Source organism: Castor canadensis, chromosome 11, assembly GCF_047511655.1.
Source record: "Castor canadensis chromosome 11, mCasCan1.hap1v2, whole genome shotgun sequence".
NCBI lineage: Eukaryota > Metazoa > Chordata > Mammalia > Rodentia > Castoridae > Castor > Castor canadensis.
In genome coordinates this window covers 103,180,672-103,205,685 of record NC_133396.1, presented here as the reverse complement: position 1 = coordinate 103,205,685, position 25,014 = coordinate 103,180,672, and the positions used below count along the sequence as shown (strand labels likewise).

General features: G+C 43.0%; 1 protein-coding gene across 1 annotated transcript; it reads right to left on the bottom strand.

Moving 5' to 3' along the window:
* Positions 1-19,673: 19,673 nt before the first annotated feature.
* Positions 19,674-19,889, bottom strand: Smim42 (small integral membrane protein 42). Its single transcript, XM_074044793.1, has one exon. It carries the CDS (start codon positions 19,887-19,889, stop codon positions 19,674-19,676), a length of 216 nt encoding a protein of 71 aa, XP_073900894.1.
* Positions 19,890-25,014: the final 5,125 nt, after the last annotated feature.

The following is a 25,014-nucleotide window of genomic DNA, read 5'->3' as shown; positions in this document are numbered from 1 at the left end:
TGTTTTGCTAAGATACTGAAGAGGAACACTGGGAATCAAAACATGAGCCTTGTGCAATGCTAAATGGGTGCTCTATCACTGAGCTAGCTCCCAAGATATTGAAATATTGGGGTTGCTCATTACTGCAACACAGCGTATCCTATCCTGATTAACCCAGACAGTGTTAAAAATCATGAATTCACCATTTACTTCTTGGGAAAAATACATCTCTTTGTCTCTTCTCCTCTATGAAATAGACTGGTAATAGTTCCTATCCCACTGAAAGTGCTTAGCAGAGTTCTAGCAGTGCTAGAGTCCTCAGGTAATGCTAGCTTTTGTCACTCTGGAAGGAGAGGGAAGGTGAGCACCTGTCCCTTTCCTTCCTTTGTCCCTTTCCTTCGAGGCATCAAGAAAGGTATCAACAATTGCCCAAGAGTTATGACAGAAGCATGGACTCTTCAATGAGAAGATTTTGGTTAAAATCCCAGCGATACCTCATGTAGTTGTGTGATACACCGTAAGCCAGCACACCATTCTGAGCTACCATTATCTTTATCTGTAAAATGTTGTGAGCATGCAAAGAGATGAAGTATACAAAAGCTGCTTGTAAATTGCTGGATGCTATTCAAATGTGAATTGATCACTTTAGTCTATCAATGCCTTAGCATCCCACACCATGCCATCCCCACTCTCTGTAGCATCTCCTGCCACACACCCCACTCCTTGCCACAAACACAACACAACAAATACTGCTCGAGCAGTGACCTGATAGTGGGAGAATGTGCCCATCCAGCTGGGCCTGATAGAGTCCACTTTGCCAGCCCCCAGGGTTTTAAATGCAGAAGACCAGTTCTGCAAAGCAGGATCCTGGGGGAGGAGAAAGATCAGTGCATAGGCACTCACTTTTCCATTTCCTTTACTCATTGTAATTAGCTACACAGAGGCAACCTCCTGGGGAGAGCAGAGCCATCAGCTCCCAGAACTGAACCGAAGAGCTTTGTCTTTTTGTTCCTCTCCACATAATACTGCTCTCTTGGTGGTCGCTAGGCAAACACATCTTGCATTCATTTGCAAACTGGGGAACATTTCATATTTTGAGGCTCAGATTAATGTTCCACCTCCCCCAAGAGACACTGGTAGGGACCTCTTTTCAAACAGTATCTTGTCAAACTCCTAGCAGGGTCTGGTACCCAAAGTCATGCTACAGCCTGAGAGGAGATCAAAACCTCCCTTTTCACATAACCCTTGTGACTCCTTCACCAAATAGATGCTTACCTGTAGAAAATAGAATCTCAAAGATCAAAAGCACCTCTAGGACCATCTGGTCCAATCATGGACCCAAAATAAGAAGAGCTCCTACTCAGCCTCAGAGAGAAACAGGCTCTGCATGAAGACCATCATGGGACACAAATGCGGGGTAGCCTTTTATGGAGTCTGAATCCAAATGTTTGGGCTTCCCTTCAGCTTCCTCAGTCTCCAGCTCTGTGCTTTTGAGAAAATCTTTTGACCTCTCTGGACCTTGGATTCCTTTTTTTTTCTTTTTGTGATACTGGGGTTTGAACTCAGGGCCTTTACCTTGAGCCACTCTACCAGTCCTTTTTTTGTGATGGGTTTTTTTTTGAGATAGGGTCTCAAGAACTATTTGCCCAGGCTGACTTTGAACCACAATCCTGAGCTCTTCCTCTTGAGTAGCTAGTATTACAAGTGTGAGCCACCAGAGCCCAGGTGGATTCTTCATTGATAAAAAAATCATTCATTCATGCCAAAAATACTTATTGAACATTTACCACATGATAATCCCTGACACAGGGATTATCAAAAAACAAAGTCCCTGCTCTTATGGAACTTCACTGCAATGGTGGGAGATAGGAAATAAACAAATGGGCGACAGAGCAGTAAGTGGTAAGAAGAGACATAGAGCAGTTTACAGAGGATAGATAGGGAGAGGAGGGTATGCTGTTTTATGCTGAGTGATCAGAGAAAACCTGTAGGAGAAGAGAACAGGTAAATTGGGCTTAGATCTAGGGAACAGACTATTTCAGGCAGAGGGAACGGTAATTGCGAAGGTCCTCAGACAGAAATGAGTGTTCAGGTTTCAATGGGAGCAGTAAGAGAAGAGAAAAGCGGTAAGAAATCTTGATAGAGAGGTGAGGTGAAACAGCTCCTGTGAGGACTTTGAAAATTATTCTGAGATAGAAAGATGTACTAAGTCAAGCCAAACGAAATTACTGTTCTCATAGGTTAAAAATGGTTGAACAGCAGCAATTTTACACGGTTTAACCTAATATATGTAAACATGCAATACTGTTGGTTTATTATTACCATCTTTAAAAAAATAGCATTCCATTATTTTGGCAGAATTCATTGGAAGACATTTATTCCTTACATATAATATGAATCTGGCTCCTTGCAATTTTACTTAATGCTGTAGTTCTGTCCTCAGGACAGTGTTGTCAAGGTAGTCTAGCATTCTTCCCAAATAATCCTTTTGATCCTGAAACATGGTAGTCATGATGGCATGTCTCTTCTCTCAGTTAAATGTTTTCAATTCTTCAAACCATTTATCTTATGATATAGTTTCCTGACTCTTCTCATCCTGCTCACCTGCCTTGGGGTGAGTCTTGAGTACATGTTAGGAAATTCAGAGTCTCCCATTGCATCCCATGAGTCTGAGGGAGAATTCCCCATCTGAACCCATTCAACTTCTCTGCCCCCGTTCACCTCCCAACCTTCAGCAAATTCAGATACGATCTTCTGGTCCTTCCTCAAAGTAAAGCAGTGGCCCCTTTACCTTCCAATGACCCTGAAAGCCATCCTCTCTATGGAAGTAGGATATGGATAAGCAAAAATTCCCAAGGAGATGGAAAAAAGAGCTTCCTACATCCAGTAGCTCAGCCAGGGCCATGTCAATCACCACAATCTAGGTTCTTTGCAGTGTCCCAAGATGTAATATGCTGTGGTAGACCTACTTAGCACTTTTTTTTGTTTGGTTTTTTTTTTTTTTGGTGGTGGTACTGGTGTTTGAACTCAGGGCCTCTCTCATGCTAAGCAAGCCTTCCTGCTTTCAACATCTAGATTTGTTCTTGCTCTAGTTTGAGAATCCAGATCTAGGTTCTAGCTTACATGCCATTTATTAGTCATGTGACCTTGAATGAACTATTGAAACTTTCTGAGTCTTAGTTCTCCTGCTCTCTGTTACATTCTATCATAAGGTGCAATGTTCTACCTCTTCCCTTCAATGAAACCACCTGAGGTATGAGGATGTTTAAGATGGGACCCTGTGAAGGGGAGGAAGCTAACATTTAATAAGAAAGTGTCTGGGCATTTTCACATGTGATTAGAGGCAACTTGTATAATAATGAGCCTCTGAAGTTAGAGCTTCAGAGGAAGTTTCCAATCTTCCATCCCTTACATCCAGAGGGCCAGCCAGGAGAAAAAACCAGCAAATAAGTCCAAGGAGCTCCCAGCCTTAGAATCCCCAGGCTCCAGCTATCTCCTTCTAATAACCTAAAGGGCTATTAACAGTGTTTTCACTTATTAAAACAATTTTTTTGATACCTGTCTTTTTGGCCCTGGCAACATGCCATGAAAAGAAGCTGGAATCTCAAATTCCCCTTTGAAATGATAGCCCCTTACCAGGGTAAGGAAAGGAAATAGACCTCATTGCTCAAGAATCAGTCCTTTTCTGGTGGAAGCACACAGACTCCTACTTCTGGACACTTGTTTCCTCTTGCCTTGAAAACCTCTGTGGGGGTTAAAAGTAAAAACAAAACCTCAAGGCAAATGTAGTATCACTGGGATTTGGGTGGACAAAGAGAAAAAACCTAGTGTCCAAGTTGAAGTCCCTAGGCTGGTTGTGTAGATCTGATTCAGGTATCTAATATTAGAATATCAATAATGCTGAAGCACCCTCAGGGACGTGAAACACCTTCAGGTTTTTATCCACAAAAAAGTAGAGGTTTGACAGAGAACCACAATGGCTTTTCAAAACTCAGGGGATTGCATCTCTGAGGCCTGGTTTCTCTCTAACACTGTAACATCTAAGATTCTATGATACTTATTTTTTTTCAAAAAAATGTAATTTCAAATGTCTTACATCTATATTTTACTCAGAACACTTTTTTTTTTTTTTTTTGGTGGCAGTGGGGATTGAATTCAGGACCTCATGCACTCTAAACACATGTTTTACCACTGAGATACACCCCCAGCCCTGGTCACAAGGCTTCTGTACCTATGATGTTCATTGCAAATCAGTGGTTATAAGGATATTAAGTCTTTTGACTATTAGGTTTTCCCTCCACAAAGTGCTTCTGTCATAAGACTCAATACTGACTCAATGCTTCTCAGATTCTATGATCATCTTAGAAAAAAGATTTGGCTCACCCTCATTTAAAGACTCACAGAAGGCCTTCATCCTATCATGCCAAATTAAGTGTTTCTCCTTTGTCATCTCATAGCATCCTCTCCCTACCCAGATGTTTGCTTCTCATATTGTTTTTTATACCCACCATAGTTTACCAAAGTATTGACAATTTAAAGAGTAATTATGATGCCAGATGTTATCTACATGATAGAGTCCTAACCATTTTAAAAAAATTGTTTCTTTTTCTCACAATTGATGTCTTCCAGCAAATATTCTCTCTCTTTCCCTTCTCAGCCAGTTTTCTTGAAATCTACTCACTCCCCACAACACTGTTCTGTGTTTTCTGATCTTGTCAAGTCTATCACACAGATTTTGCTATAGTTATGATTACTTCTCAGATATTTTCTTCTTATATGATAATTTTTTAACAAAGTTTAAATGGTGAATTTCATATGAATATTAAAATGAATACATGTCATTGACTTCAATAGCTTATGCCTGTACTCCTAAATATTTGGGAGGATTGAGGTTTGAGTTCACGCTCGGCAAATAGTGGGATTCCATCTCAATAAAAGCTGGGTTGTGATGGTGTGTGCCTGTGAACCCTGCTAAGAGGGAAGCATAAATAGGATTCTTGTACAGGCTGTCCTAGGCATAAATGTGAGACTATTCTAAAAATACCTACAGCAAAAAAGGCTGGGGGTGGAGCACAAATGGTACAAGTGGTACAGTGTCTACTTGGCACGCACAAGGCTCTGAGTTCAAACCCCAGTACCACAAAAAAAAGTCAAAATTGTATTTAATCCATTAATTAATGAGGAATCCAGCAGGATGTTTCAACTGGTTTAAGGGAAAATTCAAAGTACCACATTTTTATAGGTCAACCAGGAATCCTGAAACAAATGAATTTACAAATAGATATAAAACTGGTTTATCCACAGGGCACTAATCAATTGCACTCCATTAGACACAACTAATTTGCATTTCTATGAGCAAGAATCATCTGCATTTTCAGTTTTCCACAATTTGCATAGTTGTAAAACAGCTCTTAGACAGTGTAAGGCAGAGATAACACTGATGGCTAAGTTAGACAGGACTCAATATCTTCTTTTGTCCCTTTTAAAGTCTTTCCTGACAATTTTCCCTAACACTTCCTCAATCTGTCTGCAGCATTCAACACTAATGACAGCTCCTCTGTTGCTTTGCAGTATCTCCTCAGTTCTCCCAGCACCTCTCTGATCGCTCCTTCTCAGCAGAAGTGGGCTTCTCTGCCTCTGTCTGTCCCTTCAATGTAGGTGTTCTGCAGTGTTTTGTTCTAGCCCCTATCTCCTTGCACCCACACTCTTTTTGTTTGTTTGTGGAACTGGGTTTGGGCTTTGCACTTACAAAGCAGGCATTCTACTACTTGAGCCACACCTCCACTCCATTTTGCTCTGGCAAACTATTTGCCTGGGGAGGCCTTAAACCTCTATCCTCCTGGTCGCAGTCTCTCAAGTAGCTAGGATTACAGGCATGAGCCATAGGCACCCAGCATGTATCCATACTTTTGAGGGCAATCTCGTCTATTTTTTGTTTTCAGGCCACAAAGTTATAGGGATGACTTTCAACCCTCTAACGCCAGCACAGCTTCCCTCTGAGTTGCAGATCCACATTCATTATTTTTTTTTAATTAAGTCTGCAAAACCTCAAAAAACAACATACCCTACCTAAAACCCACTTTTTCTTTTCTTACTGGTGTATTCTATCACCTAGGTCCTTAATTCAAACTCTTGGGAACCAGGTTTATCTCTCTGCTCTCCCACCTCCCACCCCCCACCCCTTGAATCCACCACCTGTGGATTCTGCCTCCTAGCTACCACTCCAGCCTGGTTGCTTCTCTCTATTTCTATTATCCCTGCTGGGTTCAGGCTTTCTTCATCTCCACTCTGGATTAATACCAGAACCTCCTATCTGATTTTTCTGCCTCCAGCCTGACCCTATCTAATCCATACTTGACTCTGCTGCTGAAATAATTCTTCTAAAATGCAAATCTGGTGTGATACTCTTATCTCCAGAATCACTCCATTGTTCTCTGTCAAGGTCAGGATAAAATTAAACCCATTAACAAGGTGGTTAATGAGAAACTGACCTCAGTCTTCTCTCCAGCCTCACCTCTGGTTGAGTTCTTTCATAGATTTTAGGAGACCACCCAGCCTACTTACATTTCCCCACATCCTAAGCCATGCTATCTTTTGCTTTCCCCAGCTCCTTGGAATGGATGGGTGGCCTCTCTTTGAAACTTTTTTTTTTGGTTACTAGTTTTTTTTTTTTTTTTTTTTCCAGTACTAAGGGTACAGAACTCAGGACCTACACCTTCAGCCACTCCACCAGCCCTTTTTTTTGTGTTGGGTTTTTTTGAGATAGGGTCTCTTGAACTATTTGCCCAGGTTGGCTTTGAACTGTGATCCTCCTGATCTCTGCCTCCTGAGTAGCTAGGATTACAGGTGTGAGTCCATAACACTTCTACCCACACCCATCCCTTTATCCTTTCTTAAGGCATTGGGTTATTCTATAAAACCAGTATTGAACTTTGTTTCCTCATCCTTTGCCCAGGTTGTGATTAAAGACTCCTAAATGCTGCTCTCCTGCACCTCTCTCCCTGCACCCAGGTCACAGATAAGTTTATGACCTCTGGTTTATCTCAGGAACAGCTGTGGTCCCCTGGTTTTTCTCTTTCCATGCACTGAGCACTCTGGGTTTCCCTGTTTATTTGCATGTCTTCCCCACTAGGCTTAGGGAGATCCTTGGAAGCAGGGGCTGTGCTCTGTACACACCGTTTTCTCCTCTCTTCTGGGCAAGGATGAGCTTATCTTCTTTGAGGAGGTTTCACACAAAGCCCCCTCAACCCCTTTGTAGTATCTTAGGGAAGAACAGGAATTGCAAAAAGGAATAGTAAGTGGAAGAAAAAGCCTGTGCTGGATTGGTGATTCAGGGCTCTAGTTTTTTCTTTCAGAACTCATTCATCCATTCCTTTATTCATTTAATATTAGTCACTGGAGGTATGGGTAGAAGAATTCCTTAGGAATGTGTGGTCTGGCTGTACCTGTATGGAAACAAGCACACGTGATGTAGTTGCTAACCACTTGTTCCACTACTAACACGAAGTGCCACCTCAGCAGAAAGAGAGAGTCGTTACTTCTGATTGTTAAAGATTTCACAGCAAGGAAGCTGTAACCTCTGGACATATAAGGGGGGTAGCTTGTTCACAAGAAAGAAAGGCATTCTAGGCAGGAGCAAAGGACCGAGCTGAGGCACTGAGGGCTTGGTGTGATTAGCAACACTCTCAAACTTGGTGTGTACTGGGTGCCAGGATGTGGGTTTTGGAGAGCCACCCAACGTTTCAAGCGTTTCCCGATTCCCCAGGACCGGGGCGCTGGCGTTGGGCCTTGTTGTGCGGGTGGCTGGTGCGGGCTAGAGGAGGCCGCGGTGGGGCTGCCTCTGCCCGGTGGCGGTCGCGGCCTCCTTCGCGCTGCTCTCCACGCCTGGTTTATTATGCACGAGGCAGGCAATTTGCCTTCTGCCCCGGGGACCCATCTCGGAGACAAGAAGGTAGTTTGTTCTCTGTAATGGCTTCTGCTGGAGTGTGGCGGGGCCAGGCGCGAGCGCGGAGCGCAGCGGGACGAGCGCGGGCTGGCGGGCGGGCGAGGCGCGGGGAGCGCACGATGCGCGCCGCCAACCCCGGCGGCAGCCCAGAGCCCCGGGCCCCGCGCGGGGGCGGAGGACCGAGAGCCCTGCATCCTCCGCTTCTCCTTTCTGCTTCCTCCACGTGTCTACCCTTCCTTTCTGCTCTCCTCTTTCCTTCCTAAGCTTTTTCCTTTGTTTCCTTCATTTCCCCTTCTGTTTCAGATTCTTTGTGTTTCTTTTTCGCTCCCCCACACTTTTCCTCCCTATCAACTTTCTTTACACCGTGGACCTGGAAGAGTGGGAGGAGCCAAGAGGCATAGAAAGATGATTAAAATGTCCCTCCCCGTGTAACTCAACCTAGCAGGAAACTTAGCTGACTCCTACCCAGGATAGGCCATCTCTGTCTTTTTCTCTTTGGTGTACTCATCTTCTGTTTCCTAGCTGACCCTGATCTTTGCTCAAATGCTCACAAGACATCTCTAATATCCATTCCATCATTTTCAGGTGATGAAAAATCTCCTAGATTTATCCCAAGAATGAGCAATCTTCTCTCCCGAGGTTTTACCTATCACCGTCTCTAGTAGCCCCCAAAGGGCTACTAGTAGGAAGAGGAAAAGAGAGAGAAATTCAGACTGCCATGCCAGTGACCAGAATCAGCCAGTTGATCACCTCTGGTCCTATGAAGTCCTAGGGCAGCTCTAATGGAAACTGGGGGAAGTTGACTGAAGTTATCTTTCCCAGTGGTCTCAGCAGAATCATTCTTAATTCTCATCTTCCCCACCCTGGTTCTTGCCATGGACACCATTGGCCTTAATCTATGACTTTGCATTAAAGATGCAGACCAAGGAGAACATCACAGGCAGGGGATTGACTTCAGGGTCTTCATGGAAGTCTCTCTGGAGAAGAGGGAGTTCACGAGCAATCTGAAAGGAGTAGCTGAATAGGCTGGGGCCCAGGAAGGAAGAAGAGCAGGAGTGTTTTAGGGCAGGTGTGTGTCTAAGAGAAACAGGGGAAGGGAAGCTGGGCTGGGATCCAAGTGCAGACAGTGTGGGGACCAGGATGGTTAGAAAGCAAAGGTGTGTGGGAGGGGTGGATGTGATGTCCAGGGCTGCAGGGTGAGGTGATGTCCTCAGTGTGAAGAAAGCTGAAAGGTCTCAGGGAGAAAGGAGATATGAGGGAGTGCCAGGTGAAGCCAGAATGGCTGGGCAGGCTGAGAGGAAGACACTTGGGATTGATGCCTAGACCACAGACCACTGGTCCAGAGGTCTCAAGAACATGCAGCCTGGAGTGCAAGGAGAAGTGTGTTGTAGAGCACCTGGGTCTTCCTTGCTTAATTTCCTTCAAGCATGTTCTCATCTGAGGACCCTTTCACCTGAGGCTTGCTGGAGTTTCCAGTAGAATGGGACAGGGGTATGGCTTCCAAAGAATTTGGGGGATCATTCACAAGGCATTCCATGTCATTTTTCAGGAAGGGAAAAGTGACTTCTTCCTGAAAGGCTGGGATGTGTGTTTTTTGGATATACATGTGTGCTCTGTGATGTCTGTGTAGGGAATGGAGTTGGGCATACCTAGATGGGAGTATGAATGGATGGAGTACTGTGCAAGAATGGGGTCACTGAGGAGGCTGATGGGACTTGGGACCATAGGAGGCCTTGACACAGCTCACCCCCAGCCCTGGGGAAAGTGGTTCCTGAGTGTTACAGGGATGATCAGGCACAAGAAGGAGAATGAATGGGCCTAACTAGGAGAAGCATCTTTCTTCAGTTACAGACCTGAGAGAAAACAAAGAAGAGGGCAACAGGAAGAAGAGAAGAAGGCAAATGGAGGTGCATGGAGGAAGGAAGGAAAATAACAGGACAGAGCCAGAGGGAGGCTGATCAAGGAGAGGTCAGCTAGGCTCGGTGGTTGTGTACCTACTCTCATGTGGGATCTGGGTGGGGATGAAGAAGGAAGAGGTGGTTCCTGCCTTTTGGGCCCAGGGATCCTGTGAGGAAGCAGCTACACCACAGGTAATTTGACTGAGATGAAGGTCAGTGTGTGGGACTGGAAGCAGAGATGGTTGCTCATCTCACCTGGGGATTTAGAGGCTGGAGGGAATAATGAACAGGAAACTGAAATGCATTATATAGATAAAGCAGGACTGGAAATCTGGCAGGTCACAATCTGTTTTGAGGGACCATAGGAGGTCAACCTCTATGCTAAAGAAATGGCCCAAGAGATGATTATGGATCACACAGCCTCCTTCTGATGCTTTCCCTGACTCCTCCACAGAGGACATTAGTCATTCCTGCCTTGGTGGTTCTTCCTAAAGGATCCTTGCATATTCAGCTGTTTTCTTTGGTGGCATAGCCTAAGCTATGTCATGCTCAGTCCCAGACATTATGTGGCACTCAAGAGATGCTCCATGAAAAACTGAATGATCCCTGAGGATCATAGTGGGGTTTTTTGTTTGTTTGTTTTTTTCCATTTTACTGGTGAAGAAGTCAAGGCTCTCCTTCAGCTTTGGGAGGATTTAAAACTGAAGTCTTGGCAACCCTAGGCTTGAGCAGTCTGTTTTTCTTTTTTAGGAAAGCTTAATGTGTTTATAGGCTTGATTTATTTTTATTAGCTTCCATGCTGGTCAACAGAAAATAATTATAAATTCAAGATTACAGTGAAAATCACTTCTATTTTAATTTTTTAAAAAAAGCATAAGAGGTTTGGAAACTATGCATTGTCATCCAGGTTTTTGCCTGGGGGATATTAAAAACAAAAAACAATTCCTGTCATGCAATAGAAAAGGTTTTAATAGGAAGGGGAAGGGAAATAAAAAGACAATAATGGGAGTGGAGAGAGTGTGGGGGAGGAATCCAGAGATGAGGAGAAACTCAGTGAGAAACTAAAATTCCCATCAGTGCCTGGGGCAGAACCAGGATTGGGGTTTGGGCCCCTTCTAGGCTCTGGACGTTTCTCTTGCAGGTAGCACTGCAGAGAATCTTGTTTCTGGTCAACACTGCCCTAAATGATCTGGTTTTCACCTCCCACGAGGTAACCAACTTTGGACTAGGCACAGGGAGGTCACTGAGGTTTCATGCATCTCCCTTCTTTCCACTATCCAGTTCAGAAGCATGTTTGTGCTTCTGTCATGGCTTGCCCCAGTTCTTCCCAGCTCCATTGTCCTCCCTAGCTTATAGATGAATAATGGGTCTGCTTGCTTAGCATCTCCCCCTCCCACTGGGCTACACCTTACTGTCTTGTACACTCTTCCCTGCCCTTATAGAATCTGGAGGTTGCCATACAGGGAGAATGGTAAGGCAGGGCACAATCTGTCTTGGCATAATTATCTGTCAGGTACAGCTTGTGAAACCTCAGCCACCTCCCCACAACCATGCAAGAAAATAAATTACACACATGCACACAGAGACAGTCTGCATGATCTTCCCAGCTTTGCTCAGTGAGCCAGGGGTGCTGATGCCTGCACTGAAGTGGCTGCCCACCTTCCCTCTGCATGACCCTGACACTTAAGCTTTCATCTTTGCAGCCTGTGCTCCTGTTGGTAAAGGGAAGTCCATTTGGCTTCTAAGAAGTCACGGATGCATAGAAGAAAGAAAACAAACAGAAACTCTTGGCCATTTCTGATGAGAGGGTCTGAGGCAGGAAAGAAGCCTCAGAGTTACCTGTAATTTCTAAAATGGACTGTAATGTGACTGCAATTTCAAGAGTCTCAGTCCTTTCTCTGTAATAGTGATGACAGTTGCTTTTAGGCTACAGCCAGCAGGTTCCAGGCACCACGCTAAGCTCTTTACATGTTTTTCAACAAACTCACATGACAAAACCTTGTGCAGTAGGTGTTGTTTTCCTCGCTGTGGTGATAAGGTCTTGGAGGCTCAGAGAAGTCCAGTGATGAGTTCCCATCACAGAATTATACCCAACCCCTACCCCAGTAATTCAGCCTTATTGGGTAAGGCTCTGTAGAGGGAATTCACGTGTATACTGACCCTTAACCAAAGAGGGTCAGGGAAGTAGATAGGGGTGGCTGTTGCTCACTTCTTTGAACACTATTGTTTATTCCTTAAGATATATGTAATATGGTCATCTTCCTTGGATCTTTGTGAAAATTAAGCAAGATCGCAACTCTTAGAATATGTTGGAGGCCCAAGAAAGTAGATGCCTCTCCCTTCAACGCTCCCTTGGGGGTCCCTCTGTGCATACCTAGGAGCTTGATTGGACCCAAGTACCCCTGAGGACTTAAAGGAGCATTCTGTGTCAGGAACCCTGAGTTGTTCTGTGCCCAGATCCCTGTTAGCAGGGTGGTGAAGCCTATGGACTCCTTCTTAATGTTCCCAAAGACAGGATTACAAAGGAAGCTAATTTTACTGAAATACTGTTATTGAAAGAATCAACAAACAAATTTGTGACATAGTAGTCTACTACTTCCTTCAACAATGCATTCGATAAGCAGATTGAAAGGCAGATCTAATAACTACCATAATTTCCAAGTTGTGATGAGTATAAACAATATTTCAGGAGACCTGCATCAACAGATAGGAAATGAAAATGTCTTGATTTCTATTACTGACAGAGACACAGGTATTGCTAATACTACTGGGGCTTATAATAAATACTAAATTCATATAGAGATGGGTGAAAATGTAGTCAATTCCCATCCAAGTTCTCAGACACCCCCCACAATATAATTGTGGATCCCAGTAGAAGCAACTGGCTGAAATACACTTGCATTTAAATTTTAAAAGTGCAGTTTAGGGATGGACAATTGGAGAGATCAAATAAAGCCTTCCTTTAGACAAAGGATTTGATATTACATGAGCCTTCCTTTTCCTTGGGTCTATCCAGGAGGGCTTTCTGAGGGGTTTTTATGGATGAAGCAACCAGGAAGCAGGGTGGTTGGGTGTCCTGTCTGACAACCATAGGCAAAAGTAACAGAAGTAGGGTTGGAACCTCTCCGTGCTGTGCCCCAGACTCTGCACATATGTGATTTTCACATACTGAGCAGGTGTCTCAGACCTGCCTTTTCTTTGCCCTCCCTGATGATAAGCCCAACACCCCCACTCCCCCACACTGTGCTGGGCCTCTCCTCACTGTGGCACAGACGGAGGAAACTGCTTGGAAGATTTGCTTGGATAGCAGGAGGGAGCTGGCTTGCTCAGAGGAGTGGTGACAGGCAGCCCCCCCACCCCCCAAGCTGAAGAAGAAAGACTGGTTTGCCATTCAGCTGGGACAAGACAAAACCATTGGTATTTACTGGGGATGAGGGAGAAGGACCAGAAACCCATTGGCTTTCCTTTAGCTTTAGGCAACCTGAGCTTTGCTCTAATCTCACTGGCAGTTTGGGCTTCCGAGGTCCTCCAGAGGAAAGAATGCAAACCCCAGACTCCAAAGATCTGATGTGCCCTACACTTGCTATGAGATCTTGGACAAGTTACTGTACTTCTCTGAGCCTGTTTAGAAAAGTTTCATGACAGCTTCCTGTCTGTTCTCAGGAGAGTTAGGGGATCATGTAGATAAAGTCACTTTGTAAACTTTACAGTATTACGTGGTTTTAATTATTCTGAGCAGGAAAGCATGTTTCCCAGGTCATAGTGGTGTGGTTGTCTTCCAGAGCTGTCTTGGACTGGGCATTAATTAAATCAGGGAGACCCACACAACTCCAAGGAACCTGTCTTTGCTCAATTACTGATCCTTTTGGAAACTGAACCAGGTGTTTGTATTTTTCTACATACATCACAAAGAATTGACCTATGTGGCTTTTCTTGCTGAAGATACTAGCAGCAAGAATTATAAAAAGGCACCTTAGTCTTCACATAGGTCTTTTATATCCCTCTCCTCAATCTTAAGATGTGGGTATATTTTTTTCCCTCTCTATTTTGCACATGAGGAAACTGAGGCTCATTTATATGGGAAATTAGTGGTCAAGCAGTTCCATCTTCTGACTTCTTCCAGTGTCTACTTAGAATAAAATAGACTCACAGGGGGAGAGGATGGGGTGGAGGTGGAGGCATCAGTGATACAGGGCCTGGGAGGCAAGATGATATGAAATTCTTCTTGCTTAAAAGGGAAACTGATAATGGGGGACTCTTCAGGGATGTTTCATTACCCCTACACAAGGACTCGCCATTTTGCTGCTAATGGTGGGGAAATGTCACAGCTCTTAAAACAGTGGCTTAAGGGAAACATTGTTTGAAGCACCTGAGCTCTCCCTCCCCCTTTTTTTGTCCGGAGTCTCTCTGTTGTTCTACTTGTGGAAGATTTCTGCCCTCAGGTGGTGAGAGAGGTGAGCTACAGATGTGCTAAGAGATTTCTGGGTCTCAGCTTTCCCAGACAGGAACCTTACTGTGTCATGTCTAGTAGAACTGTCATTCACCATACAGCACCGTTAACACAAGGATGTGCCCAGGCACAGATGGGGACCTTGTGCACTCAGATCTTGTCCTTCACAGGAAGGCATCTCCATACCCATAATGCTTCATTCTCTAGGCCCCACACTCTGTTCTCTTCACTCCAGAGAAAGCCAAGAACTGCCCTATGGGAATGTTGGTGGGAGTTCTGCTCAAAGAAACAGGATACCCATTCCTATCCAGGAACTAACTTGCTGTGAAACCTGGACCACTTGGCATGAGGTATCTTTTTTAAGCCTCAATCTATCCTGTGAAATAAGTACTATGACTTTTTACAGATAAGGAAACAGAGGCTTAGGGAGTTTCAATCCATGGTTCTTAAAACCTTTACTTTAGGACCTTTACAATCTTAAAAATGATGGAGGATCCCAAAGAGCTTTCATTTATATGGGTTATTTTTATCCATAGTTACCACATTAGAAAAAAACACTAAACTTAAAAAATTGCCTATTTGTGTAAAAATATCAATGATAAACTTATCATAAATAACCTATTTAGAAGAGAAGAATGGCACTGTTCATGTTTGCCTACCTCCCTTTTTTGTTTTTGAATGGTATGGGAGTTGCTAGGCAGGTGCTTTATCATCAGAGCCATGCCTCCAATCTTTTTGCTCTGGTTGTTTGGAGATAGGGTCTCACTTTTTGCCTAGGTTGGCCTGGACTGAGATCCTCCTATTTTAGGTTTCCACCACAGGCAGCTGGGATGACAAGTGTTTGCCACCATACCCTGCTTTTTTCTGTTGAGATGGGGCCTGGTGAACTTTTTGCCTGGCCTGGAATTATGATCCTCCCTGTCTCAGCCTCCCATGTAGTTGGGATGATACTTCTGCACCCAGCTGTAGGATCTCACAAAGTTTTTTTTTTTTTTTTTGACTGTACTGGCTTTGAATTGTGATCCTCCCCATCTCAGCCTCCCAAGTAGCTAAGATTGTATGTATGAATCATGGGTGCCTGGCCTGCAAAACACTTTAAGACACATATGTAGTCTCTCAAAACCATCTGTAAGCCCATAAAAGTGTGAAAAAGGAAAACAACATCTTAGTATTTTATGAAAATAGTTTCATTTTTGTGGATACCCCAAAAGGACTTGGAGGATCCCCAGAGATGCCAGTACCATACTTTGAGAACCATTAGACAAGTAATTTGCTTGTGGGTATGCAGCAGGAGTGAAGTGGTTGGAGCCAGGATGTCACTCCAGGTTTGTCTGACCTCCATGGGTCCCCTAAGCCACTTTTCCACACCCATACCGCCCTCACTTAACCTCCTGGGCATTAAGGACTGTCTTAGTAAAATGAGAGTGTCAGAAAGCTCTGACATTTTCTGAGTCTGTCTGGATGATGACAGCTCTGGGAAGCTCTGATTCTTAGGCTCCCACCCACCCTGGGAATCCACAGCTTCTGAGCTTCAGTGGACTGCAACAGTGAGAGAGCATCCAAAGGAATGGAGAAAGATCAGCAGGGATCTTTTTCCACTCCACATTCTCTTAAGGAGACACTTTTCTAGGGTGGTCTCACCTCACCCCAGCTTGTGGCACCTATTTCAGCCCCTGATACAGTTAGTTAGCACCCAGGGCTGGAGGATTAAGATGAGTCAAGGCCCCTATTCTTATTGAGTGCTTTAAGATTGAGTTCCAAAGATGGACCTCTCTGAATTGCACTCCTCCTGACTCCTCCACACATATCATATCCTTCAAACACTATTAAGCAGAGAAAGGCTTAGGAAAGGGTATTTCAGGTGAGTGGAACAGAATGAACAAAGTCACAGAAACAGGAAGTACCAGGAACTTTGGAAAGTTATTAATCTAGCATTTTAACTGATCTTTTAGATTCATCCTCTTCCCACTCCTACACATCGATTATGCCAGATTAATCTTGGATGTTTTACTTGTCACTCCCCTTCTCAAAAACCTTCTCTTGGTTGAAATTGAACATCCTACTCTGGCATTCAAGATCCTTTACTGTTGATGGGCACTTTTTTCTAAAACGAATCTTCCATTGTTTCCTCCAAGCATCATGCAGCTGGCTCACTGTCCCTTGTCATGCCTCTAGCATCCTTCTATTCTTAAATCCAAGCTGTTTCCTTACCAAAGCACCAGCTTCAGGAAGCTATGCCTGTCTGTACACCCTATTCTAGTCCATAGGGCCTCTCTAGCTGCACCTCCTAGAACATTCCATTAGTACACTACCCCCAGTCTCTGTCAGAAAACCCCTGGAGTTGTTCGCTCACTGGAAGCCCTTAACCACATCTGGAAAGGAAGCTCCTTGAAGGAGAGAACAGTATTCCATTCTTTTTCACTGCCTTATTCTCTGGTCCATGTTTTCCACGTGATACTATGGTGGCCAAGATATTGACAGGAGCAGGAACTGGAACTGCAGATGGAGGTGAGGGTGGCCAGAAGAAGCTACTCAAGACAACTGAATTAGGGCAGTCACTGCTCAGCTCCCATAAGGAAACACCACAAATCCATGTTAGTGGCATTTTGCAGCAAAAAGGTTTCTGATGAAGAACTTCCTTAAAGTAGTACATGCAGGAGGCAACGTAGAAGAGAACAATCCATGCTCTGCAGTGAAACTTTGGGCAGATGACCAGTCCCTCTAATGCACTAAGCCAGAGATTCTATCTATAAGAGCAATAAAACCCCTCCTCCCTTTTTTTATAGGGTAGCCAGGTAGAATAGAGATACTAATCTGCTAAGATCCACCATACAGTTGATGGTTAATATATGCCCTTAAAATTCCAAAATTTCCAGCCCAGGTGATCTTCAGGATAAAGGATTCCCATTATTGTGGATAACTCGATTATGGTCTTTATGGAGTTAGAAGGAGGTACTTACTATTCAGTTAGGAGACTATGAGGGAGAGGATCCCTTTGGCTATTGGCTGTTATGGGGATCAGTTTACTGACCTTTTGCTGCCATCTTGTGGCCATAGCCTTATAATGCAGTCTGATTGGTTTTTTTCATTAAGTCCCAAATAACAGAAACTGAGGAAAATGTGGGATGCATGAAGAATTTGGGGATTACAAAAATCTCTGAGGATGGAAAATATGGTGCTGGGCTCTGTGGGAGTAAGATGACTTATAGTCCTTGGTGCAGCCTTATGTGTGTATGTGTATTTGTTTTAGAAAGGGTCTCACCAGGTAGCCTAGACTGGCCTTGAACTCCAGTCCTCCTGAGTGCTGGGATTACAGGCGTAGGACTCTATACCCAGCTGCCTGAGTGCATGGTTACTAAATGAAAGAATGTGGTACCTACAAGAGCTTTGAAGATCTGTCTCCCCCACTTTCACTACTCTTATTATTGTCTACCCAGGTTCTGTGATGTATGGTCCCACCTATGCCTCTAGTCTTTGTCATTCTCATGCTCACTTTCTGTTCTCCAAAACAGCCATCTGTCTCTCTATTTCACTGATCCAACTGACTCCTTCTTTTTTTTTTTTGGTAGTACTGGGGTTTGAACTCACCTTACACCTTGAGCCACTCTCCCAGCCCTTTTTTTGTGATAGGATCTTGTGAACTATTTGCCAGAGGGTGGCTTTGAACCATGATTCCCCTGATCTCTGCCTCCTGAGAAGTTAGGATTACAGGCATGAGCTACTGGGCCTAGTTTGACTCCTCCTTTTTTAGGTCACTGCACCCTCTCTCTATATGGGGTACTCTGCCCTTCCCGTCTCACTTCCACTTGTTCTTTAGCTCCAGCCAAAGCATTACTTCCTAATGTGAGCCTTCTGATCTATGACAGATTCCTTTGATACATACTCTAATATCTGTTGGATGAGTAAGGGCATTTGAAGAATAGCAGAGAAAGCTTTCGAGAGTGTTAGGAGTGCTTTGACTCTTTCTGCCAACTCCAAGGCATGTACAGACATTCTCACACAGAAGTGCATGGAGACCATGCCTTCTCATGGCCAGGCACCATTCCTTATCCTAAGTAGGCATGCTGGACTGAGGAGTGGTATGATACCAGCTTGAGGGGAATGGTTGCTAGCTTCTAACAAGGGGGCACAGGCTTCCAGAGGTAAGAGGCAAGTCTTCTTCCTTGGCCATGGGACTTTTCAGTTCCATCATCCAACCAATTGTGGTCTATTTCTGATGGAGCTGGTCAATCACAAAAACAAATACCACCACCACCACCACCTCTGTACTGGAGGAAGCAGGTGGGAGCCCTGACTTGGATAGACTCCCCTTGGTCTGGCAGTAACACCAGCCTCTCAGCACCAAGGAACCAAGCTCCTCAATTTATATGAATCACAGTAAAACTAAAAGAGTGCCCCATGGTTTGAGATACAGAGTGCATGCCCTAGAATCTTGGAGAAACTTACTCTTACAGTAGGCCAAACACAGTTCTACTATTCGAAGCAAAGGGAAAAACTTTTGAAGGAGAAGCTCCAGGGTCAAGTGTACGTGAGGGTGGAGGTAAGGAACACTATATATGATGTTTCTAGGAGGAAGGGTTAATAATAGGCTACATAAAGGTTTTTCTCTAAGAAAAATACTCATTTTTAATGACAAATAGTCAAATTCTCTGTATGGTAACCAAAGCTCAGTTGGATGAGAGTAAGGCCTTTTTTTTTTTTTTTTTCCAAATTGCCTCTTTAATTTGGAATTCATTTGAAAAGAGAGTTAATTTGTTCCAAATTCAGAAAAGATAAAAAAAGAAAAATTATCACTTTAGAGTATGATATTTTTAAATTTTGCCAACCCATTAAGTTGGAAGATGAGAGAAAAGTACTTGGAGCTTCAAATCATTTTTTGGGGAATAAATACTCTATTTCCAGCATTTGTTGAAGAGGAGGAAAGGCTTTACCTTGAATTCAGGGTAGGGAGAACTGTTCCATCTCAATGATCTTCCATAATTGAGCTTCTCATGTAGTTTCATTGTATAGTTTGAGATGCTGTCAACTCCCAATAATTTCAATATCCAATAGTCAACACATGCCTGATTTAAAAAGGAAAAAATGGGCTTTGTAATCACTTTAATTCTCTATAGATTTGTTCCTTTCCTCTGCTAAAGCATAAATCAAGAGCCATTTGTAGTTTCAGACTAGAAAATCCACAGAGAGAAGACATTAAAACTCAGAAGCTGGGTCAGGCCAAAGAACAGCAGGACGAGTGTGTATTATAAGGATGGTGGGGCTACAGGAGGGAAATGAGGTCTGGGGGAAATGTCAAGAGAATTGAATAGCTAAAGCTCTTCCTTCCCAGGCTCTAGATTCCTAGATAGTTCCAAAATGGCCCTGCCTCTTAGGCTGCCAGGTCTTCACCTCAGTACAGCCTTCACCAAGAAACATAGATCTTCATGCCAGCAGTGTGGCCTCTGGTTCTCTGTTCTTGCTTTGTTTTGTTGACTTTCCGGACCAAGATGAGTAGAGTGACCAGAGTCATTAGAAGGACAAAGAAGAAGAGAACTTGTACTAGGTAGGCAGGATCAGATATGGTAGTGGTGAGTATACCCTTGTCCCATAAGAAGGCTGGGAACTGTGGGGAGGACATAGATTTCTGAAACAGCACTGAGATATGTGTTGTAAGCAGACTACTCATATGACTAAGCTGGACTTGCTCTTTTTTATATCCTGGGAATATGGGTGGAGCTATAACCAAATATCTGCTGACCTAGCTCCTCACAGGGGGTTATTTTCCTCTGGATCAGAGGAGAAGACAGAGAAGTTTGCTCAGCAATCTTGACCATCTGCTTCCAAGGCAAATGGTCCTGAGATGATAGTTAGCAAACTTCTGAATGGAGATTGGGGCTTCTGAGGCTTTGTGATGTCACTTTTTGAGGATGAGATTAAGGTCTGAAACCTCTGCCTTCTGAGCATTACGTCCTTGCAGGTTTGGCCTCCAGATTACAAAGGGAGTTCCCTAATTGCCTGTGAAGATTCCCCATTAAATCATATTTTTAAAGACTTTTTATTTTGAGATAATTTTAGATGCTTAGGATGTTGTAAAGACAGTATAGAGAGGCCCTATTATAACCTATAACCAGTGTTCCCCAGTGGTTACCTCTTCTGAAATTACAGTACAAAATCAAAACCAGTAAAAGGATATACATTGATACAATGTGTACATACAGTTTTATGCCATTTTATCATACTTACAAACTCTTTTAACCACCACAATCAAGATACAGAATTACTCCATGACCTTGAAGATCTGTTGATGTCCATGTTCTACCAGTTTGAGACAAATGTAGAAATTTTACTTTAACACCCTCTACCTTCCTTATAACATAAATTTGTTAAATATTTGCCCTAAATACATTGGGATTCACTTCAGATAATGTTATATGGTTTACTTCAATAATCAATCATAATTTAGAAAACATGAGAGGAGAATTAATTGTATTTTTTTAACCTGGGCTATTTATGTCGTTCTGTCTTCGACTTCACTGATTCTTCTGTCCCTTCCATTCTACTATTGTGCCCATTCATGGAGTTTTTTTTTTTGTTGTTTTTTGGTAACTATATTTTTCGTGGAACAAAATGGAACTAAAACTTCCATTTTGTTTTATGTCTTTTACTTGTTAACATTTTCTATTTTTTGTTTCAAGTGTATTCATAATTGTCCACTGAAGTATTTTTGTGATTCTTTAATGACTGAGCTAACAGACGAGGTAGTTATGATTCTTGATAATCCTTGTGAGATAATTATAATATTTGTGTCTTTTCAATGTTGCTATATGCTGATTGATTGTCTTCTTCCATTTAAGTTGAGATTTTTCCTGGTTCTTGTTATGATGTGCAATGGGTTACTTTGGGTGCTATAAGACACTGGACATTCCTTCATTTGCAGTACTAGAGTTTTGAACTCAGGGCCTTGAGCTTGCTAGGCAAGTACGCTACCACTTGAGTCATGACTCCAGTTCCAGTCTCTGGATCTTATTTAAATCTTCTGTTTTAGCAGACTTTCTTTGACATCAGAGAAAGGGATGGTGTCACCTTACTTATGGCAAGGGTAGATGATGCATCCCCAGGGAAGGACAATGTTACCTTACTCATGCCAGACAGGGATGAAGGTCTAGGTTCTCCACACAGCCTCCTATGAAAACCTCGGGTCAGGGAAAGGTTCATCCTTCTGCTGGTAGGATATGAGATTTCAGACTCCCAGCTGGCCTCCTTTGATTATATCCTGGCAGGATCAGCAGTAGTACCTTGTTACCACTGGTCAAGGAACTAGTTATTGCTGGGCAGGGATGAAAATCTTGGCTCGCTACTCCATATTCTCTGATAACACCCTGATGAGGGGTGTGGAATGGAGAGGAGTGTAAAGGTGGGCAGTCAAGTTTTCCCACTTGGCCTTTGTTAGCATGTGTGGGTTTGGGCCTGTGGTTTCTTCCCATGATGTTTGGCTAGAGTAGGGTGATTATTGCTACAAGTTTCCTGTCTTGCTGAATTGCCTTTTTCTCAGTGGTTCGGCTAGAAAGGGAAAGTAGGCTTTTTTGGGGACTTTATTTTGTTTGTGCCTTTGAGCATTCTGGACTGCATCTCTAACATGTAGTTTAGGATGTATGAGGCAAAAAGAAAAGCCGTGGACTCATTGCTATTTCAGTACTCAGGTTCTAGAGTCCCCAGTTGATCTGCCTTCTTATCCACCATTCAGAGTCTTCTTATGTTCGTTTTCTGTATAATGTTTAGGGGTTTTTTAGCTGTGTTCATCAGGAGGAATAGGAGAAGTGTGTATGTACTCTAGTCTGGATTAGAACTTCTTGATGCTGTACCAAGATTCAGGCTGGTGATGGCGGAGTAAGACCCACAGGATTTGGAGCCCAAAGACTCACACTTTTATGCTAGTGACCTCAGTTAGGTCACTTAATCTCTTTGAGCCTCCATGTACTCATCAGAACTGGAATTATAGTGATAATACCAATTTTATAGGTTTTTATGGGAATGAAATGAACTGATAAATGCACAATAATTTTTCATACCATTAGATTTCATATAAATGTAAGTTATTTAAGTAAAACTAGAATGGAAGAGAAGGAAAGTGAAGAGAGGTGTCTAGAAAAGATAAAGCAGCTCAAATTTTCTCAAGTTGGTTCTCCCAGCTCTCTCATAAACTTGCAAAGATCTATAAAGAAATTGCTTCTCTTTCAACTCCCTGGAACAGGTGAATGTTACCTTACATGGAAAAGGATGTGATTCAATTAAGGGTTTGCAGGGGAGGAGTTTATCCTAGATTATTCAGGTAAATCTTAAAATATAATCAATGTATTCTTCTGAGAGAGAGGAAGAACAATTTTATAGTTCTTGTTTGTTTGTTTTGTTTTTTGATGCAGAGTCTTGTTATATAGCCAAGGCTGGCTTTGAACTCATGATATGATGAGCAAGTTTGGAGAGGGACAGACACACAGAAGAGAAGGAGATATGAGGACAAAGCAGAGAGATGTGGCTACAAGCTGAGGAATGACCACAGTCACTGACAACTGGAAGAGGGAGCATGATACTGACACTTTGATTTTCTTTTTTTTTCTTTTATTATTCATATGTGCATACAAGGCTTGGGTCATTTCTCCCCCCTGCCCCCACCCCCTCCCTTACCACCCACTCCGCCCCCTCCCTCTCCCCCCCCTCAATACCCAGCAGAAACTATTTTGCCCTTATTTCTAATTTTGTTGTAGAGAGAGTATAAGCGATAATAGGAAGGAACAAGGGGTTTTGCTGGTTGAGATAAGGATAGCTGTACAGGGCATTGACTCACATTGATTTCCTGTGTGTGGGTGTTACCTTCTAGGTTAATTCTTTTTAATCTAACCTTTTCTCTAGTTCCTGGTCCCCTTTTCCTATTGGCCTCAGTTGCTTTAAGGTATCTGCTTTAGTTTCTCTGCATTAAGGGCAACAAATGCTAGCTAGTTTTTTAGGTGTCTTACCTATCCTCACCCCTCCCTTGTGTGCTCTCGCTTTTATCATGTGCTCATAGTCCAATCCCCTTGTTGTGTTTGCCCTTGATCTAATGTCCACATATGAGGGAGAACATACGATTTTTGGTCTTTTGGGCCAGGCTAACCTCACTCAGAATGATGTTCTCCAATTCCATCCATTTACCAGCGAATGATAACATTTCGTTCTTCTTCATGGCTGCATAAAATTCCATTGTGTATAGATACCACATTTTCTTAATCCATTCGTCAGTGCTGGGGCATCTTGGCTGTTTCCATAACTTGGCTATTGTGAATAGTGCCGCAATAAACATGGATGTGCAGATGCCTCTGGAGTAACAGTCTTTTGGGTATATCCCCAAGAGTGGTATTGCTGGATCAAATGGTAGATCGATGTCCAGCTTTTTAAGTAGCCTCCAAATTTTTTTCCAGAGTGGTTGTACTAGTCTACATTCCCACCAACAGTGTAAGAGGGTTCCTTTTTCCCCGCATCCTCGCCAACACCTGTTGTTGGTGGTGTTGCTGATGATGGCTATTTTAACAGGGGTGAGGTGGAATCTTAGTGTGGTTTTAATTTGCATTTCCTTTATTGCTAGAGATGGTGAGCATTTTTTCATGTGTTTTCTGGCCATTTGAATTTCTTCTTTTGAGAAAGTTCTGTTTAGTTCACATGCCCATTTCTTTATGACACTTTGATTTTAGATTTCTGGTCTCTATACTGTTGGAGATTGAATTTCTCTTGTTTTAAACCACCAAATTTGTGGCTGTTTAATGCTGCATCTTCAGAAAATTCAAGAGCCTTAGCAATAATCTAGTCCAACTCCTTTACCTAATAGATGAGGAACCAGGTATAAAGGAGGAAAGTCACCAGAGTCACAGTTATTGGCACAGTAAATTATGGACTGTAATTTTAGTGTCTCATTTCTTAATCTATCAAAACACATTGTCTATATCCTCTTTTTTATTACATCCATATTGAGATAAAATTGATATACTATACTATATAATCTACTAATTGAAAGTGTACAGCCAATGTTTTCTAGCATATCCAGGGGATTGTTCAAATATGACTGCAATCTCATTTTAGAATGTTTCTATCTTCCTCCCCAAAAGAAACTTTATACCATTAGCAGTTTTATCCATGTCCCTTATGGTTCCTTGTTTCAGAGATATTGATCTCATCTCCCCAGCCAGACTGGGCTTCTCAATCCCTTATCTTTTTATATTCCTCTCTCATTGTCTAATCCAGTGCTGCACATGAGGTTATGGTTTGATGGGCAACCTCTAACTCACTTTACACTTGAGATTAGGTCACTGACCTGTTCAAGCAACTCATCATCCCCCAAACGCACTATCAAAGACATCAAGGCAGAATTGTTCTTCATTTATTTCTAAAGAGGCAGGGCCTAGCAATGGGGTCCTATTAAAGTGCTAGGAAGCTTAAATTCCCTCTAGGATCCCTAGGACAAACTTCACTGAGGAAGCCTTTATTATTGACTGAGCCAGCATGTATGGCTGTCTTGGATGGTGGCATCTGGAGGCCTATGCAAAATAAAGAAACAGAACACTGCATTGAGGTAACACTTTCTCCACATTCTTAGTGTTTTCTTTTTTGGGTGTAGAAGCCATATTAAACTAAGACTCCTGACCTCTTTCCACATTGGTGTCATTCCTTCCCTCAGCATGTAGAAAGTACCTATTTGGCCTTTCTTTTCTTAAGTTTTAGGGGACATACTCTCTTAA

Bases quoted from the DNA above. Each gene is read 5' to 3' on its own strand.
- Smim42 (XM_074044793.1), bottom strand. From the start codon at position 19,889: ATGTCCTCCCCACAGTTCCCAGCCTTCTTATGGGACAAGGGTATACTC.